A 16,300-nucleotide genomic window follows, 5' to 3' on the forward strand; every position below is an offset into this window, starting at 1 on the left:
CCAGATAGGACTTGCACCGAGAGCTTTCTGCCTCTGAGCACAGCCTTTCCACTGTTCCTCGGCTGTGCCTCCTCACCTTCTCTATTGTTTTTGCAGTGAGCAGTCAGTGGCCAGTTCACAGGCCACGTTGGTAGAGCAAGTGAGATGCATGGCCTCAGTCTACGTCACATTGCTGTACCTCTTGACCCCACTATGGGGCTTAGGCAGGCATCCCTAGGACTGACTGCCGAGGACTCCCTGCTAGTTCCTCTCACCTGCAAGAGTGCAGCTTCTCCTAAGACCTAAGAATGTGCTTTTTTTGAAGGGAGATGTTCATCCTGGGAGAACTGCCTTCCTTTCTGGAATAGACAAGGCCTTCTCTCCTGGGAGAATTTGATTTCAGCACAAGGAGGAAGTGGAGAAGGGAGGTTTCCATTTCGGAAGCCAACAGCAGTTCACTTTCATCCGTCAGCACCTACCTCCTTGAGAACAGGATTTAAGTGTAAGCTGAGTATGTTGCAGCTTAGGAGCCAAACGGTTCTGTGCAGACCTGGTGTCCCCAGAGACATAAAGCCAGGCTCACCACAGTCATTTTTCCAGCCAAGCAGAATTTCACTTTTCAGTCATCTCCTGAATGACTGGAGACCCAGAGGAGAAGGAGCATATCCTATCAAGGCCAGAGACTTTGGCCTTGGCATGGGCAGGCTTGGGCCCTGCCAACCTTCATGTAAAATAGTGCTAATAAATATGCAAAGGGCGGCATTTGTCAAGGGCCCTGACACACCAGGTATTGTGCCTGGCATGTCACACATTGTTCTAGGAGGGACTTTGGTGGCAAAGAAGTGAAACTCACTCAAGCTAGCATAAGAAAGAGACTTAGAGACTAAGTACACCAGGGACCCTCTGAGAAATGGAGATGGAGGGTTAGCCAGGCTTTGTAGGTGACTGCAGCTGCTCTGTGCACACACCAGCCCCTTGCTCCCTGCACAGGGCTTCCTTGCTGACTCAGGTTCCTGCTCTTCTGCTCCCCTGACCAGCTGAGCTCTGACTCAGCTCACAGCCCCACCTGACCACTGTTCTTCATTCAGATTCTCCAAGGAGAATCCAGATGATCCCTGGCCAGCCTAGTGATGAGGCCCTGTGAGTCAGGGGTTACCTTGTGTAGTCAGCATTTCAGGGAAGACCAAAAGGACAATGGGGGGCAAATTCATTGCCCCATGCCCACACATACATTATCTCATTTATTCACCAAAAAAAGACCATTTTACAGATAAGGAAATAGAAAGTTAAGGGGTCTAAAGAGTTTCTTCAGCTATAACAAGGAATGAAGTGAAGGTACTGGCACATGATGCAGCATGGAATAACCTGGAAAACATGCTAAGTGAAGGAAGCCGACATGAAAGACCACATACGTTACAGTTCCATTTGAAGAAAATGTCTAGAGTAGGCAAATCCATAGAGACAGAAAGCAGATTAGCGATTGCCAGGGGCTGGATGGGAAGGGGCACGGAGAGGTGGTGCTTCACATGCATGGGGTTTCTTTAAGGGGGTGATAAAAATGCTCTAAAATCGATTGTGGTGAGAATCGCACAACTCAGTGAATATACTGAAAACCACCGACGTGTTTTTCAAATGAGTGAACTGTGTGGTAGGTGAGTGGTATCTCACTAAAGCTGTTATCCAGAGAAAGAAAGGTCAACTAAAGGGCCTTCCTCACTGGGAGGTAAACAGAAGCTGAATTCACACTCAGGGCTTGCTGAGTGTGAACTCCATGCTCTGACTGCGCTGCGCCCGGATTCTCAGCCAGCCTTTCTCACCGCTTCCCGCCCCTCAGCCCTCTCCCCTCCACTTGCTGCGCCTCCAGTGGAAAACAGCATGGCGCCCTTTTGCCAAGGAAGCCTGGATTTGGCATTGGGATAGGCAGGGCGGTGGTCCTCACCTCTGCACCATGCCCTCCATATGCCCCCTACCATGTGCTGCTTTTTCTTATTACATATTCTTTTTTTCTTTTCTTTTCTTTTCTTTTTTTTTTTTTTGTTGTTGTTGTTTGAGACGGAGTTTCGTTCTTGTTGCCCAGGCTGGAGTGCAGTGGCGCGATCTCGGCTCACCACAACCTCCGCCTCCTGGGTTCAGGCAATTCTCCTGCCTCAGCCTCCTGAGTAGCTGGGATTACAGGCATGCACCACCATGCCCAGCTGATTTTTTGTATTTTTAGTAGAGACGGGGTTTCACTATGTTGACCAGGATGGTCTCGATCTCTTGACCTCGTGATCCACCCGCCTGGGCCTTCCAAAGTGCTGGGACTACAGGCGTGAGCCACCGCGCGCCCGGCCTTCTTTTTTTTTTTGGACAGAGTCTTGCTGTGTCCACCTCTGGTTGAAGCGATTCTCCTGCCTCAGCCTTCTGTGTAGCTGGGACGACAAGCCGCACCACCACGCCCAGCTAATTTTTGTATTGTTAGTAGAGATGGGGTTTCACCATGTTGACCAGGCTGGTCTTGATCTCTTGACCTTGTGATCCACTGACCTCAGTCTCCCAAAGTGCTGGGATTACAGGCATGATCTACCGTGCCCAGCCTACATCTTTTTTTCTTATTATAAAAGTCAAGCATGTTGTGTGTGCTTGTTTTTAACTGACAAGACCAGCAAAGGCTGAGGATGAAAACCATGCATAGTCTCACCACTGCTGCAGGTTTGGAATGTTTCCTTCCAGTTTCTTCTCCTTAATACACCTATACACAACTGAAAATACAGTTTTGGTTTCTTGCCTTCTGGTTTTGTTTGAATGTATTTGTGACTTTCAGCTTTCTCCCTAGAGCCCAGAGCCAAGGAGTGTCTAGTTAAGGCTAAAGATTTACTGGTTTTCAGTCCGCTGGATGATCTTGTAGTTACAGAAAGTTCATGAGGCGTATGTATTTCTTACCATTAGTGTCATCAATTTTATTGTTTTGGCATGCTACTCATTTTTCTATGAGAAGAATGTAACAAATATCCAGAGAGTTGCAACAGGCCTGCACAGCTGTGATCTGGGTGAGCAGTCATGGGGTGTCCCAGCACCAGTGGGCAATTCTGTAATCCACCTCATGACGCCACCTTCGCCCACAGGAAATCTGGAGGTGGACACCGGGGGTCCCAGCTCACATGTGGGGCTGATATGCGGTTACTATGGGGTCAGCCTGGCTCCCTGCTTCTCCTTGCTCAGAAAACTCCCAAGGAGCTTTTGAAATAGGGACGATGTAGCTGAAACCCAGCTATTGACCCACAGGTTCAGCGCCATGCAATGGCTCACAGTGTGCATTCATGAGCCAATGTCATAAAGTCCAGTTAGGACTTGGAAAAGCCAGCGTTCGAACTTGCAGGCTGTATAAGGTGTAATCTTGTACTTTAAGAGCTTCCGGTGAGTCAAAGCCAAAAAACTAACATAGGGAGCAGCAATTCAGCGTGAAACTATATGCAGCAGTTGAGTAAAAGTCTAAAAGGAACTTGGAGAATAGGGGAAAGCCGCTTGTTGTGGTTTTCAAACATGTTTCCAGTGTATGTGTGTTTCAGACTTTAAAAATATGTTGAGGAAAGGCATATGTTCCGTGGCTCTTCCAAGTTTGCTTGTAACTTGCCTTTTCCTTTACATCAGATGATGAGCATTTTCCTACTTATTAAAACTTCATTGAAAACTTGGCTTCAAATGACTGCAACAGCCTGTCTTTGGGATGCCACATGAATATTTATTCACTGACCTCGCTGGATTTTTTAGTGTGTCCATAGCATCTGGAACACTTTGCTGCCTTTACTCATCTCCTTCCTGTCCTGCCACTAGCCCCAAGCTCCCCAGGGATAGAGCCTTAGTTTGCCCTTAGGACCTACAGCCTAGCTGTGATGTGACCCAGGTTCTCTAACGATTGAAAGAGTGGACATCTGGCAAGAGGTGTCCCCAGCCAACACTCAAGAGGTCTCGGGGCCAGCAAAATTGTGGCCTCGGTCTGAGGCCAGGGCAAGACTGGGCCTTTGGGAGAACTGCAGCAGAGCCAAGGCTTGGTATGGTGCCTCTAGGCATCGGACCCCACAGCTTTGCCAACCAAACCACCAGGATTGCAAGACACAGGGTTCCGCTTCTCCTCTGGTCTTGGCGTTTGGCAGGCTGCAGAGAAAGTTACCCACTTCCCTTTTTCTGGAGCATAAAGCCCTGCAATGCCACTGTGGTTCCCAAACAGGCCCCAAGACCCTGGACGCAGCCCTTTAGCTCCTGGCTTCCCCCACCCCTCAGAGTGGCATTGGCTTTGAGACCTTTGTCCCGCCAGGGTGCAAACCCCAGGCCTGTCTTAAGGCAGGGAAGCTGTTCTTAGTTACCCAGTCCTGGGGCCTATTTCCCTGAACCTATGTCTGCTGTGTTCCTGCCAAAATCCACACCTGAGCAATGGGAAATGTGCCCTTGGGTTCTGTGCCTCATGGACCCATCCTGTCCCGTGGCAGGCTGCCCAGCTGGTGCTCCATCCGCCTACGGGGCTCCTCTGCCCTCCTTCCTTACCCCCTCCTCTCACTGTCTTCTCTTTACACGTCCTCCCATGGTTCAGATTGTCCCCATCTTGCCTTTAAAACTAACCTTGCCTGTGTCCCCTTCCTCAGAGGCCTGACTCTCTGCTCCGGCTAAGCTGATCTACTCATGGGTGCCAAGGGGCTGACCCGGGGCCCCTGCTCTGGGCCAAGCAGGCTTAGGTGCTGGAAATACTCAGATAGCTGAAGCATTTGACTGCCTTCTAGAAGCTCTGAGTCTGAGGGGAAAGTCAGGAAAAACTGGAGAATTCGAGTCCCAGTGATGGTCACTGCCGTCACAGGCACATCAGAGCTACAGGAACACAGGCGGGGTGGGCAAGGCCCGAGCACATCAGGGAGGCACCGCCGGACAGGTCACATTCGGCCTGAGCCTTGAAAGATGAGTAAGTGTTTTCCAGGTGGAGTGGGAGGGAAAATCATTCCATACAGAGGTAACAGCATCGGCCAAGACCCAGTGGTGGGGCCCCGTGTGGCACATTGAGGAAGAAGTGAACAGCAGATAGCGTGGTGTGAAGACTCGGCAGATGGCGCCCAAAAGATGTGCAGGGGCCAGGTCCTGCAGCCTTGAATGCCAGGCTAAGGGGCTGAAAGTGATTCTCAACAGAGAGCCACCCAGGGCCTGCCGTACGCCTAGCCTAGGACCGCAGGAGGAGAATGGAGCAGAGGGGACCACTATAGCCATGATCTGGGGGAGCAGTTGTGGGGTATCCCGGCACCAATGGGCAGCTCTATATGTTATCTACCCCATAACACCACCTTTGCCCACAGGAAGAGTCTGGAGGTGGGTACCAGGGGTCTCAGCTCACATGTGGGGCTGCTGCTCAGTTACCGTGGGGTCAGCCCAGCTGCCTGCTTCTCCTTGCCAGGAAAACTCCCAAAGGGCCAACTTCATTGGGCCTGTGTAGACATGGGCACAGTGCTTCAAACACTCCAGAGGCTAAAACATGTTTGTACTCAACGCAAGGTGCCTGGGAGAGTGAGGCATTCATGGAGAAGCCAGGAGCTGCCCAAGAAAGTCATGAAGAGCAGCTCGTCCAGGCCCTGGGAGAGGCCACTCTGGATACTGTGACCTCGGTGACGGTGATGAGCACAGAGCTTTGCACATTGGAACGAGTCACAGGAAAGGTTGTCATGCTTGTTAATGTGATGACAGCTGGCATCTCTCCACTGGCTATGATATTCAGGTGGCCAGGCAGAGGGTATCTGACCAGGACAGGGCTGGGGGTTGCACCCCAGAGAGACACACACAGCTGGTGGGCCGCAGCTCACTTCTGTTCTGTTTCTTCAATCTCTTTGTCCTGGGAAGGCACTTGCTTACCCTGATTGCAATGGCAACCCCTGGCCAGCAAGATGGCAAATGCCTATATCCTTGATAGTGCCCACCTCTTAGAGCGAGCACGTGCTCAGCTGCTCCAGGCCATCTTGTGAGGTCTCCTTGCAACATCAAGAGCCTGTTGTGTTGTTGCCACATCCTCAGTTCTGCGCTGCAAGCCTCCCTGCTCCTCACTGATGCTGGGACAGCAACCGACATGGGAAGTGGCGCAAGTTCCTGTGAAGGAAGCCTGCCTAACACACAGGCTCAACACACAGAGCACAGGCGTAGAACCAGCCCGACCTGGCCAGATCCCCGCACCTCACTCCCCAACCCAGTGACTGGGGGCGAGTGCTTTCATGTTTCTGAGCCTCTTACCCTCATCTGTGAACTGGGTGTAAGGCCTGTGATTGGGCGGGTGAGATAACCCAGGTAAAGCAAGTAGCCCACAGGCTCACCCACAGCCAGAACGCCATGAACGTTTGCTCCTCTGATTATCCTCCATGTCATTTTTCATAGTTTTCTTAAGGGAGAATTCCTCCCAGGAGTAAAGAGCCCTGGGTGAAAGGCTGGCCCACCAATTCACAAGGAACACTGCGCCTGCCTGGGTAATCCCCTGTCCAGCTCCCAACCGAGCAGGCTGAACAAGACCTGGGACCCACGTTCCTCTCAGGAGGAAGCTCGAGTGAGCGCAGGGTGGGCTGTGTGCGGACGGCAATTGTTCCCCAGATGTGGCATCCCTGTGCCCTTTCTGGAAGTTCCTGAGCCTCCGTCAGATGCTTGGCAGGGTGTGGTCCTCACCGATCAAGAATACCTGTCCCTAGCCTGCTTTGGTGGCCATAGCCATGGCTGAGCCCCCGGGGACGGGGTCGGTAGAGAGGCACACACTGCAATGCAGCTCCGTGGTGCAGGAGCCTTGGCTTCCCCCGACTGGGGCAGAGGACCAGCTTCTTTTAATCTAGAGATTGGCTGGAGTCAGAATCACTTTGTGGTAGGTGGGTCCTCCCTACTTGGACAGCCAGGTCTGATCTCGCCGGCCACAATCCATAGGCTCATTCCTCCTGCATGTAATGACCAAGGAGGCCAAAAAAAGGACCAAAGTTCCTTCCCCCTCGCACGCCTGGGATGTGTGTACTGTTGTGACCCCATTTTAGGGATGGCTAGACTGAGGCCTGGGAGGATCAGCCCACCTGCCCCAGAGCACCCAGCTGGTTGGCTGAGGAACTCCAGGCCCTCTGTCCCCTGTGTCCTCAGCATGCTTCCCCACGGCTCCAGAGCACAGTATTGTCACCCCCACCCTGTGTCATCAGTGCCCTCAGAGGTGGGCTCTCAGACCAAGGAAGAGAACTGAAGCTGAGCCTGTCACACCAGCCCCGGCCCGGCCCCGCCCCGCCCCGCCCCCGCCCCACCCCGCCCCACCCCGCCCCGCCCCACACTGCTGGGGAGGACCCAGCGGGGCTTCCCCTCTTGAGGCAGGAAGTGGTGGGAGAGGTTTAAAAGTGTCCAAGAGGGGAAAACAACCCTCGGAGTAGTGAAGCAAATACCTTGAACAGCCCTCCCACGGCCCTGCCCCACCCCACCCGCAGACCCCACCCACAGACCCCGCCCACCACAGCAACCCTGGTGCCTGGTCCGCGCTGACCACCTGCCCCTTTCTTGCTTCCACAGGCTTCTGGGACTCCTCGCTGAATCCTCCACGAGAAAGAGAGAAGCCAGGAGAGCCCCTAAAAGACCGCGCCCCCGGATCGCCCCCAGTCTCCAGCCTCAGGCCCACAGCCCGTGACGCAAACTGTGCCTGTGAAATCGAGCTGGCGATAGGAAATGACCGCTTGTGGTTTGTGAATCCCATTTTCATCGAGGACTACAGCGGTGCCCTGCCCACTGACCAGCCACCTCTTGGAAACTGCCCTGCACACCCCTTGCCACCCACCTCTGATGCTACCTCGCCCACCTCCAGGTGGGCCCCACGCCGCCCGCCGCCCCCTCCCCCAGTGCTGCCCCTGCAGCCCTCCAGCCCAGCCCAGCCCCCTCTGCTTCCTGCTCCTGCCCCCACCCCTGCCTGTCCTTTGCCCAGCTCTTCCCCCGTGCCTGCCCCCCACGTCACACCCCATGCCCCAGGTCCCCCAGATCATCAGAGCCAGCCGCCCATGACAGCCTGCGAGAGACTCCCACGCCCCACCGCAGGCCTGGGCCGCCTCAGGGAGGAAGCCATGAAGCCAGGGACAGCCTCCAGCCCCTTGCAGCAAGCCCCTGCCCCACCACTGCCAGCAAAGAAGAACCTTCCCACTGCCCCTCCCAGACGACGCATTTCTGAGAGGGTGTCCTCAGAAGACCAAAGTGCAGGGATGGCGGCAGAGGGGGACCAGCTCAGCCTGCCTCCCCAAGGGACCTCAGACAGCCGTGAGGACACGCTCCAGGGGAGCACAGAGCAAGGCCAGGAAACAGAGGTGAAAGCCAGAGATCCTGACAGCATGCCGGAGCTACCCAGGAAGGCCAAACAACCCCCAGTCCCACCGCCCAGGAAAAAAAGGATCTCTCGACAACTGGCCTCAGCCCTCCCTGCTCCCTTAGAGAGCGCCGAGCTCTGCACACAGGAGATGGCTTTGGAGACACCCATGCCGGGTATACCCAGAGATGGCCAAAGCCCTGCACCCCAGGCTGGGACTCAGCAACCCCATGTCCCGGCTGCCGCCCATGCCCAGAGCTCTCCAGAGTTCAAGGGCTCCCTGGCCTCCCTCTCGGACAGCTTGGGGTTGCCTGCCACGGCCGCTGACCAGGACTCCTACTCGACCAGCAGCACGGAGGAGGAGCTGGAGCAGTTCAGCAGCCCCAGCGTGAAGAAGAAGCCCTCCATGATCCTGGGAAAGGCGCGGCACCGGCTGAGCTTCGCCAGTTTCAGCAGCATGTTCCACGCTTTCCTCTCCAATAACCGCAAGCTGTACAAAAAGGTGGTAGAGCTGGCGCAGGACAAGGCCTCGTACTTTGGCAGCCTGGTGCAGGACTACAAGGTGTACAGCCTGGAGATGATGGCGCGCCAGGCCTCCAGCACGGAGATGCTGCAGGAGATCCGCACCATGATGACCCAGCTCAAGAGCTACCTGCTGCAGAGCACCGAGCTCAAGGTCCTGGTGGACCCTGCCCTGCACTCTGAGGAGGAGCTCGGTCAGTGCCCTGGGAGGAGGCGGCAGGGAGGAGAGGGCGGTGGGGCTCATAGACTCAGGAACCCTTAGGACAAGAGAGGCCTATGCAGCGGACACTGTTGGTGCCCACCTCCCATCCCCTTTCCTGGGCACCAGCACCTTTCTCCAGCTGCTGCAAGGTAGGCTGGTAATGGTGCGCGGCTCCCCCCTTTCCTAGAGCATAGACCTTGGCTGAATAGGATCTATATGATCTGCACCCTGTCTTCCACCACCAGGGGCCCACTGCCCCTTACTCCCTGCCATGGGGGAACAGAGACTGGCCCCTTTGCCTCAAGCAGGACCACTGCGTGATGCAGTTTATGCTCCGGGGCCTGGTGAGATCCGGCTGAGGCTGACAGTTCCTCCTTGCTCAAGCTTGCTCTGTGGCTCCCCACTGCTCTCACGCCCTGTCTTCTGAGTATCTCCGCAGTGAAATCACACGCACCCAGATCCCACTTTCAGGCTCTGCTTTCAGGGAACCAGCCCAAAACAGCTCACTCCTCTGACCAGCCCTTCTGAAGTAGCCTCCAGCCTTCCCCACCCTCACCAGCCTCAAGTCCGATAATGATCAAAGCTTTTTATGATTGTGGTTCCCCGTGAGAAGTAGTTGTGATCAACCACACACCTACATATATTAAAAATATTCAGACCAGGCGCAGTGGCTCAAGCTTATAGTCACAGCACTCTGGGAGGCCAAGGCAGGAGGATCCCTTGAGCCCAGGAGTTTGAGACCAACCTGGGCAACATGGCAAAATCACGTCTTTACAAAAGATACAAAATTTAGCCAGGCGTAAAGGCACGCGCCTGTAGTCCCATCTACTTGGGAGTCTGAGGCGGAAGGATTGTTTGAGCCCAGGAGGCCAAAACTGCAAAGAACCAGCATCCCACCACTGCACTCCAGTCTGGATGACAAAGCGAAACCCTGTCTCAAAAAGGAAAAAAAAAAATACATTTTGTCAGCTCGCACTGCTTGGCCAAGGTGGTTGCTAAACACTTAGCTGCTTCTGAGCTAGTTGGCAGATAATCCCCTGGCATCCCTAAACCTCTCCTTCCCCACCCAGTCATGAAAGTCTGTGCTGGGCACAGTAAGGGACATGTGGGGCTCTGAGCACAGCAGATTCATAGTGAACGTTTCTTAGAAAAGGAGCTTTGGGTGTTCCTTTCCAGGGCTTCTGGATTTTGCTAGCAGACTCCTGAAAACTGATAGGTTTGCCAGGCCACAGGATTAATGGTGGCATTTCAGGCGTGGTGAAGGGTGGTGGGATTGAGACCTGAGGCCAGTGCTGTGAGTGTGACTGCCCAGGCCCCTGTAAGCAGATAGTCGGCAAAGAGTTATGGGGCACCCGACTGCCTCAGGTGTTGGCTCAGATCTAGAGACAGAGGTGAGCAGCTCACTCAAAGGTTCCTGCCTGCAGGGAGCTTACAGTCTAGCAGGGGTGACAGGCAATCCGCAAGAAGAATGAGTAGGGCCGGGTGCAGTGGCTCACGCCTGTAATCCCAGCACTTTTGGGAGGCCAAGGCAGGCAAATCACCTGAGGTCAGGAGTTTGAAACCAGCCTGGCCAACATGGTGAAACCCCGTATCTACTAAAAATACAAAAATTAGCTGGGTGTGGTGGCACACACCTGTAATCCCAGCTACTTAGGAGGCTGAGGCAGGAGAATCACTGGAACCTGGGAGGTGAAGGCTCCAGTGAGCCCAGATTGTGCCGCTGCACTCCAGCCTGGGCGACAGAACGAGACTTTGTCTCAAAAAAATAAAAATTAAATTAAAGAAACACAAATAGAAAAATCAACTGGACATGGTGGCGTGCACCTGTAGTCCCAGCTACTCAGGTGGCTGAGGCAGGAGAATAGCTCGAATCCTGGAGGCAGAGGTTGCAGTGAGCCAAGATTGTGCCACTGTACTCCAGCCTGGGCAACAGAGCAAGACTCCATTGAAAGAAAGAAAGAAAGGAGAGAAAGAGGGAAGGAAGGAGGACAGGAAGGAGGAAGGGAAGGAGAGAGAGAAGGAGGGAGGAAGGGAGGGTGGAAAGAAGGAAGGAAGGCAGGCAGGCAGGCAGAACCCTGATGTGTAATAAGTGAGGGCATGTGGATGGGAGTGAGGTCAGGAGGCTGTTAGGGGGCAGGACCCCTAGGACCTTGTGAGCCCCTCTGTAGACCTGGCTTTTCCTGTATGTGAGATGGGGTCATGCAGGGTTCACGTCCAGGGGTGAGTAATCTCACTCACATGTGAACAGCATCACTCTGGCCATAGTGCCAAGTGGGAGCAGAGAGACTCAGACTCAGTGTGAGGCCACTGCTGTCACAGCCGAAGTGAGCAGTGAAGGTGGCTGGGACCAGGCCGGAGGCAGCACAGATGAGGAAACGTGGTTGGGTTCTGGGCCTGTTGTGATGCTGGAGCCGCAGGACTGGCTGGAGCCTGGATGTGGGAGTGGGAGAGGGGAGGTAGGATGTGTCCAGGCAGTGTTGTCCCTGGGAGGACAGCGTCCATTCTGGGGCAGGCACTGGGGACAAGTTGAGGAGCTTGGTTTGGGACATGTGACAGTGGAGATGCTTATTAGACACCAGGTGGGGAGGTTGCACCGGCCTTAGAGGGCTGAGTCTGCAGTTCTGGGGCTAAAGAGAGCTGTCTGGGAAGTGTCAGCACAAAAGGAGCCATGAGACTAGATGAGATCATCTGGGTCTAAGGACTGAGCCCCAGGCACCATGTAGACCAGGAGGGCATGGAAGGACATGGAAGGACATGGAAAACTCAAAGTGGCCCAGAGGAGGCTGTGGTCAGCCCTGCCTTCCAGTGTTGGGGGAGTGTAAGAGCTGAGGCCCAAGGGAGGAGTCAGGGGTGCTGAGCCATGGAAAGGGTGGTGGAAGGACTTTTCTTCTGGAAAGGGATGACAACATGGACAAAGGCAGAGAGGTGGGGAATGAGGCTGGAGGGTCACGGGCCATTCACACAGGCAGTGAAAGTCAGCCTGAGGATTTGGCCCAGAGGCGATGGAGCCCCCCGCAGGGTGTGTGTGCAGGGCAGAGCAGAGGGAATGAAATGAGGACTGCTCAGGAGGCTGGGGCAGGGCAAGGCTAGTACCCTGTGGCCTTCAGCAGAGCAAAGGAGGTAGAGCCAAGCTGGACCTCTGCTGAAAGCAGCAGGAGTGACTCCAGCCTCAGGGCCGCTGGCTGGCAGGAAGAGATATACCATGGGTCCTGTTAAGGCCAGCTCTGTGTTGGGCATCAGATGCCAAGAGGTGCTAGACTTGGAGTCTGTCCTGGCAGGTGATGTGGCAGAGTGTCACCAGTGCCTGTCGTGGCACACATGTGTGGGGCAGAGAGGTTTCCAGGCAGCGGGAGGTGGCGGCTGAGCTGAGCCACCAAGGACAGGGAGGGCTGGAGCTGCAGAGATGGGGAGAAGGGCCCTCCAGAGGGTGGGAACAAGGTCAGCTCCACAGCAGCAGTGTCATTCCAGACACTGCACGTGCCAGCCTTATGATTGCAAGCCAGACCCGATGGGCCTAGCTACTATTGCGCCCAAGAAACCACAGCTCAGAGAGGTTCGGTGACCTAGCCATGAGGACAGAGCTGGTAGCAGCGCTGGGCTTCAGACCCACGCAGCGCAGCCCTTTCCATGAGCTGAGTGCTCTGCCTCTGCCTCTTCCTTCTGAGCTCTGCCCATGTGAGCAGTCAGATGGTGGAGGAACTTAAACCACATAAAAGGCCAGACAGGGGTGGGCATGGTGGCTCACCTGTAATCCCAACACTTTGGGATGCCGAGGAGGGCGGATCACTTGAGGTCAGAAGTTCAAGACCAGCCTGGCCAACATGGCAAAAGCCCATCTCTACAAAAAATACAAAAATGAGCTGGGCATGGTGGTGGGCGCCTGTAATCCCAGCTACTCAGGAAACTGAGGCACGAGAATCGTTTGAACCCGGGAGGTGGAGGTTGCAGTGAGCCAAGATCACACCATTGCATTCCAGCCTGGGCAACGGAACAAGACTCTATATCAAAAAAAAAAAAAAAAAAAAAAAAAAAAAAAAAAAAAAAAAAAAAAAAAAAAAAAGGGCTGACAGAAGAACTCCATGCTTAGGGTGCTTCTGGTTTTATTAGGGAGACATGTCACAAGGAACAGTTAGAGCAAACAGTCCTAGCGTGTGGCTGGTGAGGGCCTGAGTCTGAGGGAGAGGAGGTGCCAGGAAGAGAACCTGCAGCTCTTAGATGTGAAGGGGCCAGGAGGGCATGGACACAGCCCTCTCATTTTGCAGTTCAGGAAACAGGCCGTGGGAGGGGAAGGGACTTAGCCAAGGTCATGCAGAAGCCCAGGACAGTGGGGAAGTGCAAGCCCCTGCTCCCAGGTCAACTCCATCTGCTCCCATCTCTACCTGTGGAGGCTCCAAGGATAATGAGGCCGGGAGGTAGGCATGGAAGGAGGATCAGGAGCGGACTGAGGGAGGTGAGGGCAGCCCTGTGTTCTGCTGAAGGGGAAGAGGGAGGCAGCAGCAAGGGACCAGGATGGCCATGGGTCAGCCATGGGGAATCAGTGGTCTCTATTGAGACCCAGTCCCGGGGGAACATGAGCCCCCCCCCTCCCAGGTCTGGGGCAGCCCAGGTGTCTCCCTCCAGGAACAGGACTTGGGGCCTGCCCTTACTGGGCCCATAGCCAAGACCCATCCTCTGGAGACAGAGCAGAGCCAAAACAACTTCCTGAGAATATGTTTCTACAGTCACCCAAAGCAACGGAGCCTCCCTTGGTGTCAGGTAGACATGAGTTCAAGTCCTCGTTCAACCCCCAACCCACCCCATGAGACCCTAAGTTGGTCCATCTTCAGAGTGGGGATCAGAGCACATAGGCCTCAGAGCAGCTACAAGAGCAGAGCACCAACTCCTGCTCCAAGAGCGGATCTGACTGCCTGTCAGATAGGACGGCATTCAAACAGTGAAGGAACCCGCCGTGTGGACAGCCGCAAGGCCACTGTGCCACGCAAAGCGAACTGCAGGAGCAAAGGCCCTGGGGCAGGAACAGGCCTGGCAGTTGGTGGAACAGCCTGAGCACGCGGGAGGGCCTCGCAGGCCATGGCGAGGCTTTGGCTTTGATCTGCTTGCATGGGAGATGGGGGCCATTGGAGGTTTCCAAACAGAAGAATGTCATGATCAAAGATGTCATAACAGGACAGCACCAGCTGCTGTGTTGAGAAGGGACTGTAAGGGCCAGGGCAAAAGCCGACTGACATAACCCAGGCAAGCGATGATGGCGGTAGCCTGACCAACCCAGGCCAAGGTAGTACCCATGAAAGTGATAAAAAGTCAGGTTCCAGGCCGGGCGCGGTGGCTCACGCCTGTAATCCTGGCACTTTGGGAGGCCGAGGCGGGTGGCTCCCAAGGTCAAGAAATCGAGATCATCCTGGCCAAGATGGGGAAACCCCATCTCTACTAAAAATACAAAAATTAGCTCTGCTTGGTGGCGCACACCTGTAGTCCCAGCTACTGCGGAGGCTGAGGCAGGAGAATCGCTTGAACCAGGGAGGCAGAGGCTACAGTGGGCCGAGATTGCGCCACTGCACTCTGGCTTGGCAAAGGGGAGACTCTGTCTCAAAAAAAAAAAAAAAAAAGTCAGGTTATGGATATACTGTATTTTTGAGACTAGCATCAAGTGGGTTTGGGAATGGGAAGGGAGTTATCAAGAATAATTCTACCAGTCATTTACTGGGCATTCAGGCCATGAACTTACAGCTGCCCAGGTTGTGCACTGCACAACTCCAGTATAAATAGCACCCTCTGAAGTTATGTACTCATAGGCATCCCTGTGAGAGTTTGCGCTCTGCCAGGCCCTGTGAAAAGCATCAGCATACAATGACCAGTTAGCATTAGTCCCCAGGGGCTCCTGTGCCAGTGCCTCTCCAGTGTGGCTTTCTGTTGAATATACTACGCTCTCTCGTGTGTCAGAACCACAGGGTGTAACTGCTGGGGCTGTGAGTGTCCTTCCAGGGGCCAGGGGATGGGGATGCTGTGCTGTTGGGCAGCAGAACGAGGTGGCAGGATCCCTGCATCTGGTTTCCTCACCCTTGCTCTCTTGTTCACCTGCAGAAGCAACTGTAGAGTCTGCCTTGTACAAATGTGTCCTGAAGCCCCTGAAGGAAGCCATCAACTCATGCCTGCATGAGATCCACAGCAAGGACGGTTCGCTGCAGCAGCTCAAGGAGAACCAGCTAGTGATCCTGGCCACCACCACCACCGACCTAGGTGTGACCACCAGCGTGCCGGAGGTGCCCGTCATGGAGAAGATCCTGCAGAAGTTCGCCAGCATGCACAAGGCCTACTCGCCCGAGAAGAAGATCTCCATCCTGCTTAAGACCTGCAAACTCATCTACGACTCCATGGCCCTCGGCAACCCAGGTCAGTGGGCAGCCTGGAGGGGTCTGGGCGAGGAGCTGTCTTTGTATGGGCCCATGACCCCTCCCTGACAGGGACTCCAGAGCTCTTGGAAGGCCGCAGACTTCCCAGATTCAGATCAACCTTGGAGAGGAACTAGGGGTGGGTGGGGGTGCAATTCCTGGGCCCTCTTAGAGTTACCTGGGGACTGGGAGGAGAGCCATGATTGGCAGCTGCCCTGGAGGCAAGTGAGGAAGCCAGCCCAAACCTTAACTTTGTGTGAATTAGGAAAAGCATGGTGTTAGTTTCCTAGGGCTTCTGAAACAATACCACAAGCTGAGTGGCTTAACCAGTAGAAGTGTATTGTCTCAGTTTTGGAGGCTGGAAGGTTCAAGATCAAGGGGCAAGCAAGGCTGGGCTCCTTCTGAAGATGCTGGGGAAGGTTCTGTTCCTTCCGAGCTTCTGGTAGCTCCTTGGCTTGTGGCCGCAGAACTCTGATCTTCATGTGGTGTGCTTCCTGTGTGTGCGTCTGTGTTCCAATTTCCTCATTCTGTAAGAATGCCAGTCACATTGGATTAGGGGCTCACCCTTCTCCAGTATGACCTCATCTCAGCTCATTACAGCCACAACGACTCTATTTCCAAATAAGGTCACAGTCTTAGGTACTGAGGGTTAAGACTTCAACATATAAATTTTAGGGAACACAATTCAACCCCTAACAGGTGCCCTAAACAATTAGCATTGATTTGACTCCTAAGTCTATGGGGCATGGACCACTATCTGATCTTAGTCAGCCGTGCCTGAGCTTGAGGGGGCTTACTTATGGGTCTGTGGTCAGAGGTGGGTCAGTGGGAGGCCAGCTAGTCTGGGATGGCCTTGCTTACATGCTGGGTGGGTGGTTGGCTGTTGGCTGTTCTGGGATGGCC

At 54.5% G+C, this 16,300-nt stretch overlaps 1 protein-coding gene across 2 annotated transcripts in view; it reads left to right on the plus strand.

Annotated features, from left to right (window-relative positions):
- The window catches only part of LOC108316839 (ras and Rab interactor 3), a 133,706-nt gene that overhangs the window by 86,639 nt on the left and 30,767 nt on the right, over positions 1-16,300 (plus strand). For both annotated transcript variants that reach the window (XM_017546972.2, XM_017546971.2), the window contains exons 5-6: positions 7,507-9,000; positions 15,090-15,398. In XM_017546972.2, the coding sequence (XP_017402461.1) occupies positions 7,507-9,000; positions 15,090-15,398 (1,803 nt within the window). The remainder of the gene's footprint in view (positions 1-7,506; positions 9,001-15,089; positions 15,399-16,300) is intronic.

The sequence above is a fragment of the Cebus imitator genome, unplaced genomic scaffold (genome assembly GCF_001604975.1).
Source record: "Cebus imitator isolate Cc_AM_T3 unplaced genomic scaffold, Cebus_imitator-1.0 Scaffold193, whole genome shotgun sequence".
Classification (NCBI taxonomy): Eukaryota; Metazoa; Chordata; class Mammalia; order Primates; family Cebidae; genus Cebus; species Cebus imitator.